We start from the raw sequence: 14,269 nt of genomic DNA on the forward strand, positions 1-14,269 counted from the left end.
TGGCAAAAGAATAATATGTGCTTTCCCAATACAATAGCTCATTTTTAGTATCAAGTGAATTTATTGATGGTTGTTCAGAGCTACTGACATGCAGACAATGATCTCAGATTGCATTTACATTTCTGGAATACTTTCCATCTTTCCAGTTTCTGCCAGGAACTTGCTTCTGTGATTCAGAGTTTTCATTTTAAGATTGGACTGCTGTTTCATCTGCATTACAAATCCATGCCTTTTGCTTTCTTATGTATGTGCACTGCATTCATTAGTAACACAAATCCTTTAAACTTAGACCTAAACATTTATTGTTAATTATAAATTCTTCCAGGTAGGCATTTATTCTTTCCGAGCACTCAGGTTTGCTTTTGCATATTGACTATAAAATCATCATCCTTTCAGCAGATGAAATAGTCTTTTTGTTTGTTTGTTTGTTTGTTCTCTCCATATTTCCAGTGAGAGGGTTTAAGGGCAATGTGGTCTCAGTAATATTTGCAAATAGCTTGGAAATGTCTTCATAACCAAAGATTTATTATTTTCTCCCTTTTAAAAAAAAATATCCATGTTTTTGCAATAAAGGGCTACTTCTACTTTCTTCTGAATCCAATTATTTATATAAAAAAATATGGAATTGCCTCAAAATGCATCTGGAGAAAGAAGCCTTCCAGTGGTTAAAGGAGCCTTACAAAAAGCAGGAGAGTGACCCTACACAGGCAGTGAAAAGGACAAGAGGTAGTGATTTGAGATGAAAATAGGAGAGATTTAGCTAGGAAGGAGTTCTGTGCTCAGAGGGTGCTGAGGCCCTGGCCCAGGGTGCCCAGAGAAGCTGTGGATGCCCCAGCCCTGGCAGTGTCCCTGGGATAGTGGAAGGTGTCCCTGCCCATGGCAGGGGTGGAATGAGATGATCTTAAGGCCCTTCCAACCCAAACCATCCTGGGATTCTGCTAAGTCAATGTCCAGTGTCCTGCAGCAGCCCAGCAGCCTGGAGGGTTCCATGTCACACGTCACAAAGCCAACCCTAACACCACATTTTACAGCAGCAGCTGGTTCCTGGCCCAGGTGAAGCTGAGGGTGCTTTCTGTGAGAGAAGATCAGATTCTGAGCCCAGCCACCACAGTGCACAATACCTATTATTATACCTATAATTCTGCTCAGGATGTGTCTGTGAGTAGCCAAGGAGAGCCAGGCAGGCAGAGAAGACTCACTGAGCAAAACAGTGAGAGCTGAGGACAGAGCAGCCATGCTGAGCCCAACTAAAACATGAGTGCAAGTGCCCCATCAGCCTCCATCCATGTTTCAGTTATTCACAGTGGGTGTGCATCTTCCAGCAATATTTACATAAGTGTGAGCACTGTTTAAAAGGTGTGTGATTAATCCCATGTTTACTTTCATTATTTTCAGATATACTCAAGGACAAGAAAGCCCATCCAGAAAACAGAAATGAACCAAAACCAACCGTGAAAAAGATTGACACCACAACCAGCACAAGCACTGTCAAGTCATCCTCCAAGCACAGTGTGACTGGAAGTGGGAGCAGCCCAGCCCTGAGTGCCTGCCTTGCTGCTGTGGCAGCACTGCTGGCCCTGTGGCACTGTCCCCTGTAGCTGCATTGCCCTGCAGACCTGTGCTAGTGCTCCTGCTCACTGTCATTGACACCTGCAGCCTTACCCGACTGGAAACAAATGGAAATGGCTCTCTAGTTGATGTGATTTGTTAGGATAAGTAAGAAGTGAAATGCTGGAGTTGGCAGATCCCAAGTGTCCTCACTTTGGCAAAGCCCACCCAAGGTACAGCGAGGACGGTCACAGGGGTCTGACTAGCTTAACTTATGGGGTAGAAATAACTGAAAACACAGAAATTGTGTGTGTGTGTGTTACTGTTTCTATCAGTTTCGTTTGCTAGAACCTGACAGGCTGTTGTTTATTTGTTTAATTTTTTCTGGTAAGTTACATGAATGGTCAGTCCTCAAATTCAAGGCAATCCATACTTTGGTTTTTTTTTAGTGAACAGCTGACAAGCTGTGCCACAGTTCACAGAACATAGAATGTTATGGGGTTGGGATGGACCTTAAAGATCATCAAGTCCCAACCCTTCCATGGGCAGGGACACCTCCCACCAGCCCAGGCACCTCCCCTGTGTGGTGAAGTGCTCTCTACCACCCTGATGAAACTCCTGAGTGGTCAAAAAGATCAAAGATCTTTTCATTCTTATTGTTTAGATTGTAGGAAGCAGCATAAAAACATATGGTGTGTCTAATATATCAGTATAGTTGCCTTAACTGTGGGAAAAAAATAAAACCACTTTGTTTACTGAGGGACATAGATAGTGAGTTTCCCTGCCCCACAAAATGTCATTACCAGATGCTTTAGCATATGCCCAAGGCTTATTGGATGAATGTCCAGCAAAGGGAAACATAAATAAACATAATAATGTTTTATCCACTTGAATGCAGCTCTGTACAGAAAAAGGAAAAAGGAAAAAAAAGATAATTCAATTCAAACTTACTTTGCCTATGAGATGTTACATAGAAACCAACTTAAGTTTTCCATAAAGGTCCCAGAGATATAAATTATTGGGAGCTTCAGTTAGACACTAACTAGATTCTGTGTATTATGGATCTCTGAAATCAACTGTTTCATAAACTGTGTATTATTTAATTACATTTAATGTTTAAAATTTTGTATCACGTTAGGTGTAAATGTAAAACATCCTGAGATCTAGAACATTCTCTGTTATGCTTCATCTTGATTGCTACCCTAGAAAATGTCAAATGTGCATTATATTACAAGGCTATTTTTTTTAAGTCAATGATACATTGATGCATTTTAACTTTTTGGATGAAAAAGTACTATAATAACTTCTAATGGGTTAAGAGTTAATGTGTGTTTTCCAACAACTGTTTACAGTGCCATTGAATATATGTATACAAACACAACTGTATGAATACAGTGATTAATATGATAAATATATGAAACATTAGAATTGTTATATTTACTACATTTCATAATTATTACAACAGTTTAATGGCCATTTTCATGTTGTAGACTATTCTTATGTACAGTTTTGTAAGATTTAATGTAAAACACTTGCCTTTGGTTTTTTGTAAAACATCTCTTTGATACTTGGAGTTACCCAGTCACTGAGATTACTCAGAAGAAGAGCCCTGGATCTCACTAACCAGCTTCAGCATTTTATTGGAGCTTTGATTCTAGAAGCCTGACTCAAAGAAGGTGCCATGGGCCAGGATTGCTGCTGGGTGTCACCACACAGGGGGTGACAGTAGCTCAGAACAAGCAGACAGTAAGAACAAAGGCTCACTACACTTGCACATTTCCAGACAGCATCAGTTTGCACAGGTGGGGCTTGAGTTTCATTTCCAGTTTTGGTTCCTAGATCATATTTATGACATATAGGTATGATCAGAACCATGGATGCACCCATCTGCAAAGGCAGCATCTCTAAAGAGGCAGCAGCTAAATTTTCTAAAATATAATTCAGTTTTAGTGTTGAAACAAGGAGATAAAATGGAGAAGACACATTAATATCAAGTATTTTATATTTTAACTCTGATTTTTCACAATGGTAAAGATAGTAATATCCCTAAGGAGTGCTACCCAGTCACTGATCAGTGAAAATCAGTTTTCCCACAAGTATTTAAATGGCTGTCCTGTGGTTTCCAGGGTTCCTGAGCTGCACCAGTCTATGGAACCAGGATGAAAAATTCTTCTACTTGTATTCATTTTCAGTGCCCTTTGGGAAAGTGCTTTTACCTGCAGAGGTGTGCAGGTCCCATCATCTGAGCAGTGGAAGGACTCTGTAATGCCTGGCACTCGTAGAGAATCTTGCACTGATGGCTGAGTGAGACAGGAGCCCTGTGTGCTCACAGAAATGTGCCCTGGGTGCTCACACTCCCCACCTGCCCCTCAGCTCACACCAAGCACTTCACTGGAGCAATTCTGCCTGGTGCTTGTCAGCCAGACTGCAGATTTGGTGTTCTCCCAGCTGCAGAGCTCAGCCATCACTCAGAGTGCCCATCAGGATTCCTATGGACAGAGGTTTCAGGGCTGGGCTCTCATCCTGCCAGATGTCAGCTGGGCAGTTTGGAGTTTTCAGGTTTTTCTCACCTGCAGAGCAGCCAGAGCCAGGTGTGTTTCTGGGGTCTGTTCTGGAAAGGTTTTAGTGGTGAAGCAGAGGGAGCTGCAGAAGCTCCACAGGAGGCAAGTATGCAATAATTCACCCAGGGGGTTATTTCTTGGTGCTAAATGTCATAATTTTGCTAAGCACAAACCTCTGAAAAATCAAGGGTTTGGATTTGGGGATTGTTGGGGAATATTTGTATTCATCTCCCAAGCTGAACAAGACAACCTTTTAAAAGTTTCTGTAACAAGACAAAAGTTCAAATTGTGGAATGAGGCAGAATCAACTAATCTCATTGGACTCAACCAGTATTTTCACAGACACAACTTGCTGCAGAATGAGGGAAGAGGGCTCTACATCAATTAATACATTTCATGCAAAAACACTTCTACACTGTTAAAAAGCATACTGGTTAAACCAGCATTAAATACATTCACAATGGGCATCAAAAATGCCATTTTAAAGGGCAATGCAGTTTATTTTTTACTGGTAGTTTATGATATTTTTTTCCCTCAGGATCAGTTGCATTTACATATTTAAAAAATAATGTTTTTCATCAAACAAACCATCTATACCAGCAAAGGCAAAACCAACTGGCTGTGTCAGATGAAGGAAGCATTCATTTTCAGATGGACAAGATACCTGCTTTACAAAGTCTTAGTTTGTTACCCAGGACACTGTAATTACTATGGAATTACAAAGGTCTCAATTCAAAATACTTTTGAACTTGTCTATGTAATCTCAGTGTAAAATAAGGTACCAGTCTAAGAGCATTGCTGTAGCCTTGCCTAACAGTTATGAATTATATTTAGCCACTGCTTTCTGATTGTTTATTGTTTTGCTATGACTTGGAATATTTTGCTGTGCCCACATTTGTGAATGCCAGCGTTGGAAAGTAACTGCTGTCATGCATTTGTGAGTAAAATCAATGTACAATTTTCTGCTGGGAGTGATGCAGGCTTTTTACCAAACCAGGCAAAGCTGCCATGGGCACAGTTCTCAGTGTTTCAGTGCCCTTCAGGTTGTGTGTTCCTGCAGGAGACTCGGGTCTGTGGGTCTCCAGTGCCCTTGGTGGCTGTGAGAGCAGCAGGGAGGATGAGTGTGGGTGGGCAGAGTGCTGCAGGGTGCCAGGGATGGCAGCTCCAGCTGGCTGCTCCAGCCTTCCCTTCCCAGCTGATCTCAAGCAGCTTTTACACCTCTCCAGATCATCCCTTGGAGCCTGGCCAGGCAAAGAGCAGCAGAGAATCAAGAGACTGCACTCTCAGACAACTTCACAGCCACCTGCTAGGAATTGGACTTTTTTTGCAGTTTAGATGCTGTACACAGTCTGGCCTCTCCCCTTTTTTTCTGGCTTGCACATTGCCAGTGCTGTGCCCTCTCTTCCAGTGCAGCTTTGTTGTTGCATAAGGAGCTGTGGTTCTGATCTCTCAGTAATGAACCTTTTGAGGTAAAAATGCCTGTCAGAGCCTGATAAAGGCACACAAACAATACTGTCCAGCCAGGTTGGCTTCAGAGGCTCTGTGCATGGGTGTCTGGCTGTGAGGTTCACATTTCTCTGATCTCTTAAATCAGATCTGTGTTTCAAATAGCCCTATTCCCTTTTGATACCAAGACTGCAACATAGAGAAAAATTTTAAATTTGACTCTCATCCTGTGTGAGTCTTCTCCATATTGTCCTAGTGGATGTTGTCTACAGACTTGATTTTAATGTTAGTTAAGCCTTTTTGCCCATATTTACTGAGATATTCAGTGTTGCACATTATTAAACTTAAGCAATTTCTGTTCAAGTGAAAGGAGTTGAAACACACATTGAAGTGAGATACTGAGCAGGACAAAAAATGATCCAGAAAGTTCCTGCATTCCGGAATGGAACTCCTCTCATTAAACAGTTTACAGTCAAAATTTCCTAACTGACATGGTGTCAGAGGGATCTCAGCTTTTTATTGAAAATTGATAAGCAGTGTACCCATTTTAAAGTGGAAATCAGTTGATATACATGCTTTCCTCATGTCTCCTCACGTGGTCAAGTTTAGTTCTGTAGGAGACATTCCCTATCTTGCACATTTTATGTGCTTGATGTTACAACTGGCCATAAGCACAAAGCATTTCTTTTCATTTATAGCATTTCACTGCTCTCAGTGCTTCTTGTCATGACATATGGCATATGGTGAGTGAAAAGTGAAACATCTTCCAGTCAATGTCATTACTGCTCTGACATGTGGTAGTCAAAAAGAACACATGTAGATCTTCCTCCAGTTGCCTCAGAAGTCTAGAATTATTCTCAGTACTGAGTCCTCTTCTGTTTTCCATTGTCAATCTCTAAATAAAATTTTAATTGTAATAAATATTAAGCCACAAACAAAACCCCATATAAAATATATGTTTAAAGCATATAAATGTTTTCAATGTATGTATTAACATATAAAATATATAAAATAAATAAAAATCTCTCTGAGCAAGAGATTGTAATAAATAGAGAATAAATTCAGGCAAAGATCCTGCATTTAACATAGAGAATACTCCTAGGAATGGAGTGGAGCAATGGACTAGAGCAATTTTTTGAGTCCCTTCTCCAGGTTCATGACCATTCTACCTTGATGCATGCAGGAAACTGGTACTGAATTCAGCAAAGTGAACTAAAACTAGTGTTGCATTTCCCATATCTTGCTTGCAGTGGATGTCCTTTTGCTGCTTGCAGGGAATGCATTCCAGCTGCAGGTGCAGCATTTTGTGTCACTCCATGTCACTGTCCTAAAATAGGCTGGTTTTGGTCATTACCAGCACTTCAAGGATTTCCCCCCGTGGAAATGCTGTAATACCCTTCCAGGAGAAGAGCACAGCAAAGAGAGGCCACTGGTCTCTTTTCTTCCATGCAGAAAGTGTTAACACCACCTTGCAAAATTGTGCTGTTTGCACTTAATCATTTCAATTAATCTTCAGTAAATTACCCGGTTCTTTGTAATTATAATATTTGCAGTTAATTTAGTGCCATCTTAAAAATAATTAGTTGCATAATATAAGCAATTAATATTTATTCAGCTTTTTTTCTCTTGCAGGGGGATATATAAATTGTCCTCAGTGGCCTTTCTATACACCTAATTAGCACCTGTTTGAATTATTCTGCAGGCTATGGACATTTCATTTGAAAAATAAATGCATTGCTAGTTTTGTGAACTCCTTGCAAATACAGAGTTGTAAAAATTACTTTTCAGGGGAATGCAAAAGCACGTTTTCATACATCTTCTGGGCTTATGAGCTAGGATAGGCTTTTAGGCTATTGCACCTAAAATAGTTACTGACATTTTAAATGCAGTTAAAATGGAAGAAGGCTGATACCACTTTCCCATAATTAAGTACAGGATCCCAGATTTGTAGCCTGTTTTATTCAGGAATGAAAAAGGAAAGCAGTAAGACTTCAAGAATATGGATGCTAGTGTAATTTCCACATTTCTATATACACATACACAGTTCAGAAGTTGAGAACACTGTGTTAAACTTGGGGAAATTAAACCAGATTGCTTCAATCTTGCAAGGAAGCTTCTAGAGAAATAGTAATTTTCTATTTCAATGCACAGAATACTGCGAAAAATCTTTTGATCTTTCTAAAAAGAAGATCTGAAAAAAAAAAATGTTTACGATCTGCACACACAGAAACTTGAGAAATCAAAAAATAAAGATAGTTTTCTGGATGTATGAAATGTTGGAACAGACTTTTCAGCTCCTATAAATCAGTGCAGTTCCTTTGATTTCAGTTAAACAATGTAAATTTACCCTGACATCTATATATAGCTCAAGAATGGGAATTCCTGCCCATCTTTTTGCAGGTACAGAAAATCAAGAGTAACTGCAGGGATTACAGAATTTGCTTAATTTTTTGCATTGCCCCAGCCAGTGATGAGACAGCATCTCATGCCTGTAACACAGATGTGTGAAACATGGGTCTGCTGGCATTTTCCCTTTCCAGGGCACAGCAGGGCCCTTTTCCAGAAGCAGCTGGTTCTCCACCTTGTAGCTGGGCTACAAGGAGATATTTATTCTGTGAGTATCTCCTGGGGTAGAAATTCTTTCTCACAGAAGGTTTGCTGATACAGATCAAGCTTTGAGGCAGATCAAATCTGATTTTTCTGTTTCATGTTAAAACAGGATCCAGGTCTTGAACTGGTCCCAAGAATTAAGAGAGACTGGTTGAGAAGACTGCTGGTGGCTTTGAAGTCTTCAGGGAAGCTGGCACAGCAGAGGAGGCAAGCAGCTGTGTTCTGCCTCAGCTGAAGCTTGTGTGTCCTGCAGCCAGTCTCAGGTAAAATTATCCCAGGAGTTTCCAGATGAGCAAAATGACACATTCCTGAGTTACTGCAGCCTGATGAAACTTCTTCCCAAGCAGAAACAATTATTCTGTGTTATGCTGAACATCCTTGGAAGGAAACCAAAGCAGATGTTAGGCCTTGGAAAGACATAAATCCCCCTGGGTGGGGTTGGGTTTGGTGCAAGTGTCAGAGTTTACCATGGAAGAGCTCATCCACCCCCTGGGTCTGTTTTGGAGCTGGACAGAAGCTCAGGTTTATGGCTCACAGGTGACAAACCATGTGTAGGCAAAAGCTGTGACAAGTCCACAGTGAAAAATGAGAAGATGCATTTAAATGACTTATTTGAGCTTTTGCATTAGAGATGAGCAGCAGGGTTGAAAACTCCTCCCAAAACACTGCAGATGGGAGCAGACTATTTGAGCAGCAATACTACAGGAAATGTTTATTGTATCCCACTTACTCTGTGGAGCCCTGTTGGAATAAAAATGGAAGCCAGTACACCAAACCTTGCAATTTGGGTTGCATAATGTAGGTACTTACTGTGCTTGGTATCAGAACTAACACAGCATGAATGTTTACACTACAATGGGATAGGAACTCTAGTAAAATATGTGCTTTGCCATTTAGCTTTTGAAATAACTAGTTTATGGCCTCCCAGTCAGTCTTTTAGTTCATTTTACTTTACAGGAATTAATAGGCTGCTCCATTTGTATCTTACATTAGTTGTATCTTGAGTATTTTAAGTTCCAAAATAGATTGGTTTTGCCCTAAGCTGTATTCAAGCTCTAATATGTGTTTCTATTTCCCAAGCACGTTTTATTTGCAGTATATCTGCTTATATTTTTATTGCATAAATTTGTCAATTTTCTTCACTTTGTTTTCAGCATTGAATACAATAATGGCAATTTAAAGAAACAGTCTGAAAACAGTGTCTTAAAAGAACAAGGCTACTTTGAAAAGTTAAGCAGCACACTTTGTAAAAGACAGTGAACTGTGATTGGGAAAAAAAATAAATATCCCACAGCAGAAAATTGTCATTGTCTATTAAAATTACAGTTCTTTCCCTCTGAGTGTTTTTCATTATCAGTGATGTAAGTTACAAAGCTTATAAAATATTAAATATATTTTAATCTGCTCAGATGATGCTTTGACTAAAGGATGCAGACCTTGAGAGCTGCTGAGGAACTCAGTATTTTGGCCATAGTCTGCCAAGGAAAGGTCTGTTTCTTCTTCCTTTCTTGAAATAAGCACAGTCAGGTGTAAGGTGCCTGCCTGCTTTCCTGGGAGCTCTCAGTACCTCTGAAGAGTGCAATAATTGCAGTGGTAAAGGCCACACACCTCCCACAACAGGCAGGACTTTTCCAAAGCATTTCCATTCCTACATAAAGAGACAGAACTGAGTTCTCTATGGACAGAGTCCTTGCAGTCACTGTGTGCCCTGTTAAAAGCCTTTTTCCTGGTTTTGATTAGGATCATGTTACTGCTTTGTCTTCATATAGGCCAGTACTAGAAAAGGGAACTCCCTTCTGTCAGCTTTGTGTTCTCATCCCTTGTCATTACAAGCTTTGCAGTTTTCCTTCAGTTGAGAGGGGAAAAACCAAATATTTTTCTCTTTGTTGATTTTTTTTTAAATTTTTTTCCAATATGTCTACCTAAAGTGACACAGCAGAGACCTTTGCTGTTACAAGCATTTCTTAAAGCTCATTTCCATGAGCTTCTCTTCACTGCTCTGTCAAACAGATGGTTTTTTTCCTGCTTAGAAGTTGGTGGGAAAGGTTTTATCTCTTTTATTTCCTATTCTGGTACTGTTGGTTGAAGACTGTAGGACAGACCACTGAAGCACAACAGTATCATGAACAAAATGTTCCTTGATTGTGTTTACATGACTGTGTGCCTCCTGTCTACCTACCCATCTTTTCCTTAGTCAATTTGTTTTCTGATTGCATAATGATTTGCATATTGCCTCTTAAAGCATCCATGACTCCAGCTGTCCCTGATTCTTTCAAAATGCTTCCTGTTTGAGGTCCAGGAATTGCACACAGCTCATCCCACCATGTATGGAGAGAGCTTTTTTCTAATATATTCGGTTTTGACCCAGCTCCAAAGATAATAGCCAACAGCTCTTCTGTGCTGATGCTAAAGGGATGCTTGTTCTCTGAAGTGCTGCCTCATAAAAGCCTTTTAAGGATTTCACATTCATCCTCTAATTAAGCAGGTGTCTGAATCTGCAAAGCTGCTTCGTTCTGAAATCCAACCTGCCTCCACTTCAAAGGATGTTGTTCCTTTTCCCAAAGATGCTTTAAAAGTGCTTCTTTGACACTTCAGATTTGTAGGGTTATTTAAAGGCTTTGCTCCTCACCTGATTCTGTAGGTGTTTTCCAAAAATACTCAGAATACATCAGATCTGATGATGCCCTCAAGGGCATTCTTCAACAGTGGTTCATATCTTGGACTGAAGATCATTAATTGCAGTGGGTAACTGGCTCTTCTGCTTAGCCTAATGACACAGGATCCATGTCAAGCTTCTCCCATCAGGAATCTAAATCTTTCCACTTTAGGTTTTCTCATTCATCTTTTTGTTTGGTTTTAGTTATGAGCAACATGCCAGTTTGGCTTTGAAACATCTAGAATTGGTCATGCCCAAACTCTGGGTAAAAAAGAATGTATTTAACTCACCTTGTCCCAGGGGTTCCAATATGGAGCAGCTCCAACTACAACCACTGACTTACCAGAATGATGTTTTGCCTTATGATGCTGAGAAGTACTGTGACTTCTGTGTAGGAAGCCTTCCTACACTTCAGTTTTACATCTGAAAATAAACAGTCTTTTTTTGGAAAGAACGCCTGTGAAGTCATGATTAACTCAGGAACCCAACATGAACAACCACCATCCTAAAAGAGCAAACTGAAAATACTTCTGCTTGTGTAAGGAAAAGACAGGTTTTATTTGCATTTATTTTGTCCTCAAGGAGACTCAGAGTTAACTTTAGAAGAAACAAGGAACTCCAAAGGAAGAGAAACCCATGTCCTACACCTACAGGATTATGTCCTACAACCACAGACTACTACTTCCCCATCTTGCATGTTTTCAAGAAAACAGCACATGGATGAAAGGAATTTGCTGGAGTAAGCAGAAGGAGATTGCACCAGATGTGAGCCCTGTTCACTCACAGTGGTTACTCTGTGTGTCCTGGTGGATTTCTGGAGATCCAAGGCAACACCTGGAAGCTGAAAACCCCCAGAGAAGGCAGAAGACTCAGTCCTTATGGGGTTGCCTGCCCTGGTCCCACAGGCATGGTGCTCTGGTGCCAGGGGTAAGGACACAGGTGTCTCACAGCAGACCCCACGTTTGGCCTCGGGGCTCTTGGTGGCTCCCACATCATGCTGCCATCCCCTTCTCTAAGGAACATGCAGACAAGGTTATGGGTGCTCCACAGGGCATGGAGAAAAGGAAAAGGGTTTCCACTGATCTTTCCCCACCCAGGAGCAGGAAGGAATGAATTATGCCTGAGACAACCCTTCAGTTTCAGAGTTATCCTTTAAATGCCATTTTTTCCATATGATTCTTTATTTGTTGATTCAGGCAAGTGCTGGGGCAGCAGGAGGCTGCTCCCTTATCCTACTGCACAAACTGCTACAGTGCCTGCCCTCTGTTTTCTCAGCCAGAAGTGGGTAGACTTTTCTAGCTGCAAAATCAATATTTTTCATTACAGAGTAACTTGGCCTGCAGAACTAGAAAGCATCCTGGTCCTGCTGGGTCTGAAATGTGAACAACCTCAGGTCTTTCAGGAATTAGAAACTCCTAAGGGTGGGAGTGGCTTTGCTTTTCCCTGGAAAGTACCTGTGGTACACCCACAGCTGGTATGCACTGCTGTGTTCTCTGGTGAGGTCACAGCTTAACACTTGCCTTTCTCAGTTCCACCTTAAACTGGTGCACAGTTCTTGAGCCACACTGGTGCATCCATTTCCTCAGGGAATTTCTTTAATTTAAGGAGAGGTCCAGGGACTCTAATTAACCTCAGATGAAGAGCCCCATAGTTCATTGTCTGTCTGGGAAAATGAACCTCAGGGAAGAGCACTCTTACATTGCATGTCAGGACCACAATGAGAACTCATGTTTTTGGCTCCTACTCTGGCATGTAACCTATTAGAACAGTGTGAACAAACAAGTTCATTAACCTCCCAGAGCCTGAAGTTTTTTTCTATGCAAAGAAGAAATTATATTTGCCATGGGTGAAATCTGGGGGGGGGAAAAAAATCAACACAAATTAAGAACATCAGCATGTGCTAACTCACTACACAGTGGTTACTTCCCTGACCTTTTCTTACAGGCAGAACAAGAATTCTTAGGGGTAAATGCACTGGTAAATACTGACTTTCTGATGTTTCTCACAGATAATGTTCCTATCCACAAATAGGCAAGTAAGAGTAGCAGCTTGTTTTCTCAGTCAGTCAAAAGCAGAAGGCTGATACTTGCCCAGAGCAAAATGAGCTAATAGGAATATGATTCCTATTATATATTATTAATTCCTATTATATATAGTTGGATGCTCCCTGCTAACTCCTGATCACTCATCTTTGGGCAGAGCAGAACCTATAAATGGGCTCCATCCTCACAGAAACACATGGCAGCACATGCAGCAAGATTCAAACCTGTATTGGCTGAAAAAACCAATCTGTCAGTGTCACTGCTTTGCCCCAGGAAACAGCTACATTCCAAACTCAGGTCCCCAAACCTATTTTACTGATCCTGGAGTAAAAGGTGGCCCCAAGATGATACAGAGCATCATCTAGATCATCACCCTAGAGTGACCTCTAGGGTCACTCTCCCTTTACCTTTTTTCCATGCTGGCATCTCCAGCCCTGCTATTTTTTCAGTACTCAACCCTGCCTCAGGAAATCAGGTTTGTCATGAAGGTGGACAGATCAGCAGGAGTCTTGCATTATTATCAATTTCTCTTCCCATGTAGAGCCAATGAGCTGGGCAGAAACACCTGTATGTACCTGCAAGTTCCTTCAAGTCCTTTTGTGAGAAGAGCTGGTTCATCTAACAGACTCCAGAGGGCTGGCTCACACAGAAATTTCAAAAGGAAGAAAAAAGTATTAATATAAAAATTATAATGCCCCTAAAACAAGAGGGATATGGCTCTCAGTGAAGAAGTTAATCAGACACAGCTGAGCCTCCCATGCCTCAGGCATTCCCTTGGGGTTTGTTCCTGGGCACACCTTTCTCTTGGGCAGCAGAGGGCTGTGGGATCTCACAGAAAGAAAGAGACAGTCGTGCTCACTGCTGCGTGTTTTGTTCTGAAAAAGGACAGAAATCACACTTTAAACAGCCAAAAGCACTGTGGAACATTTCATCCTGGCCAGCTGCTATGGACACTCCTCTGTGGATACCTAAGCTTGTAGTCCTGAACATATCTGGGACTTATTCTAGGGAAACATGAGTACAGAGTATTTCTGCTGGCATTTCTGGGGCACGAGGCTGCAGAAAATGTAAAAGTGGCTGAATTACAGGGTTAGATATAAGAGGGCTTAATTTGTCATTTACTGAGATCAAGGCAGTGATATAATAATTGATATCAAGATGCTTCACTTTAATGATGGTATAAGACAGTACTTTGTGTTGTCACATTAGCAAAGGTCAGGGAACTGTCAGCCCTCATTACCCAGGGAAATGTTCTTTTGTGAACTCCCAAATGACTTCATGGTACACAGAAATGAGTACATGTCTGTAATGGTTACCTTCAAAAATCAATAAGCATAAAGTTTAGAAAGAAGGCAGATCAGTAGATGGAAGGAATCATCATTTAAAGGTGAAAAGAAAAAAAAAAA

General features: G+C 40.9%; 1 protein-coding gene across 3 annotated transcripts in view; it reads left to right on the forward strand.

Annotated features, from left to right (window-relative positions):
- LOC130256852 (glypican-5-like) overlaps window positions 1-5,072 on the forward strand; it is a 323,662-nt gene extending 318,590 nt beyond the window's left edge. For all 3 annotated transcript variants that reach the window (XM_056498925.1, XM_056498922.1, XM_056498924.1), the window contains one exon: window positions 1,396-5,072. In XM_056498925.1, coding sequence (XP_056354900.1) covers window positions 1,396-1,455 — 60 coding nt within the window. In that variant the 3' untranslated portion in view covers window positions 1,456-5,072. The remainder of the gene's footprint in view (window positions 1-1,395) is intronic.
- Window positions 5,073-14,269: the final 9,197 nt, after the last annotated feature.

This window comes from Oenanthe melanoleuca, chromosome 9 (assembly GCF_029582105.1).
Source record: "Oenanthe melanoleuca isolate GR-GAL-2019-014 chromosome 9, OMel1.0, whole genome shotgun sequence".
NCBI lineage: Eukaryota > Metazoa > Chordata > Aves > Passeriformes > Muscicapidae > Oenanthe > Oenanthe melanoleuca.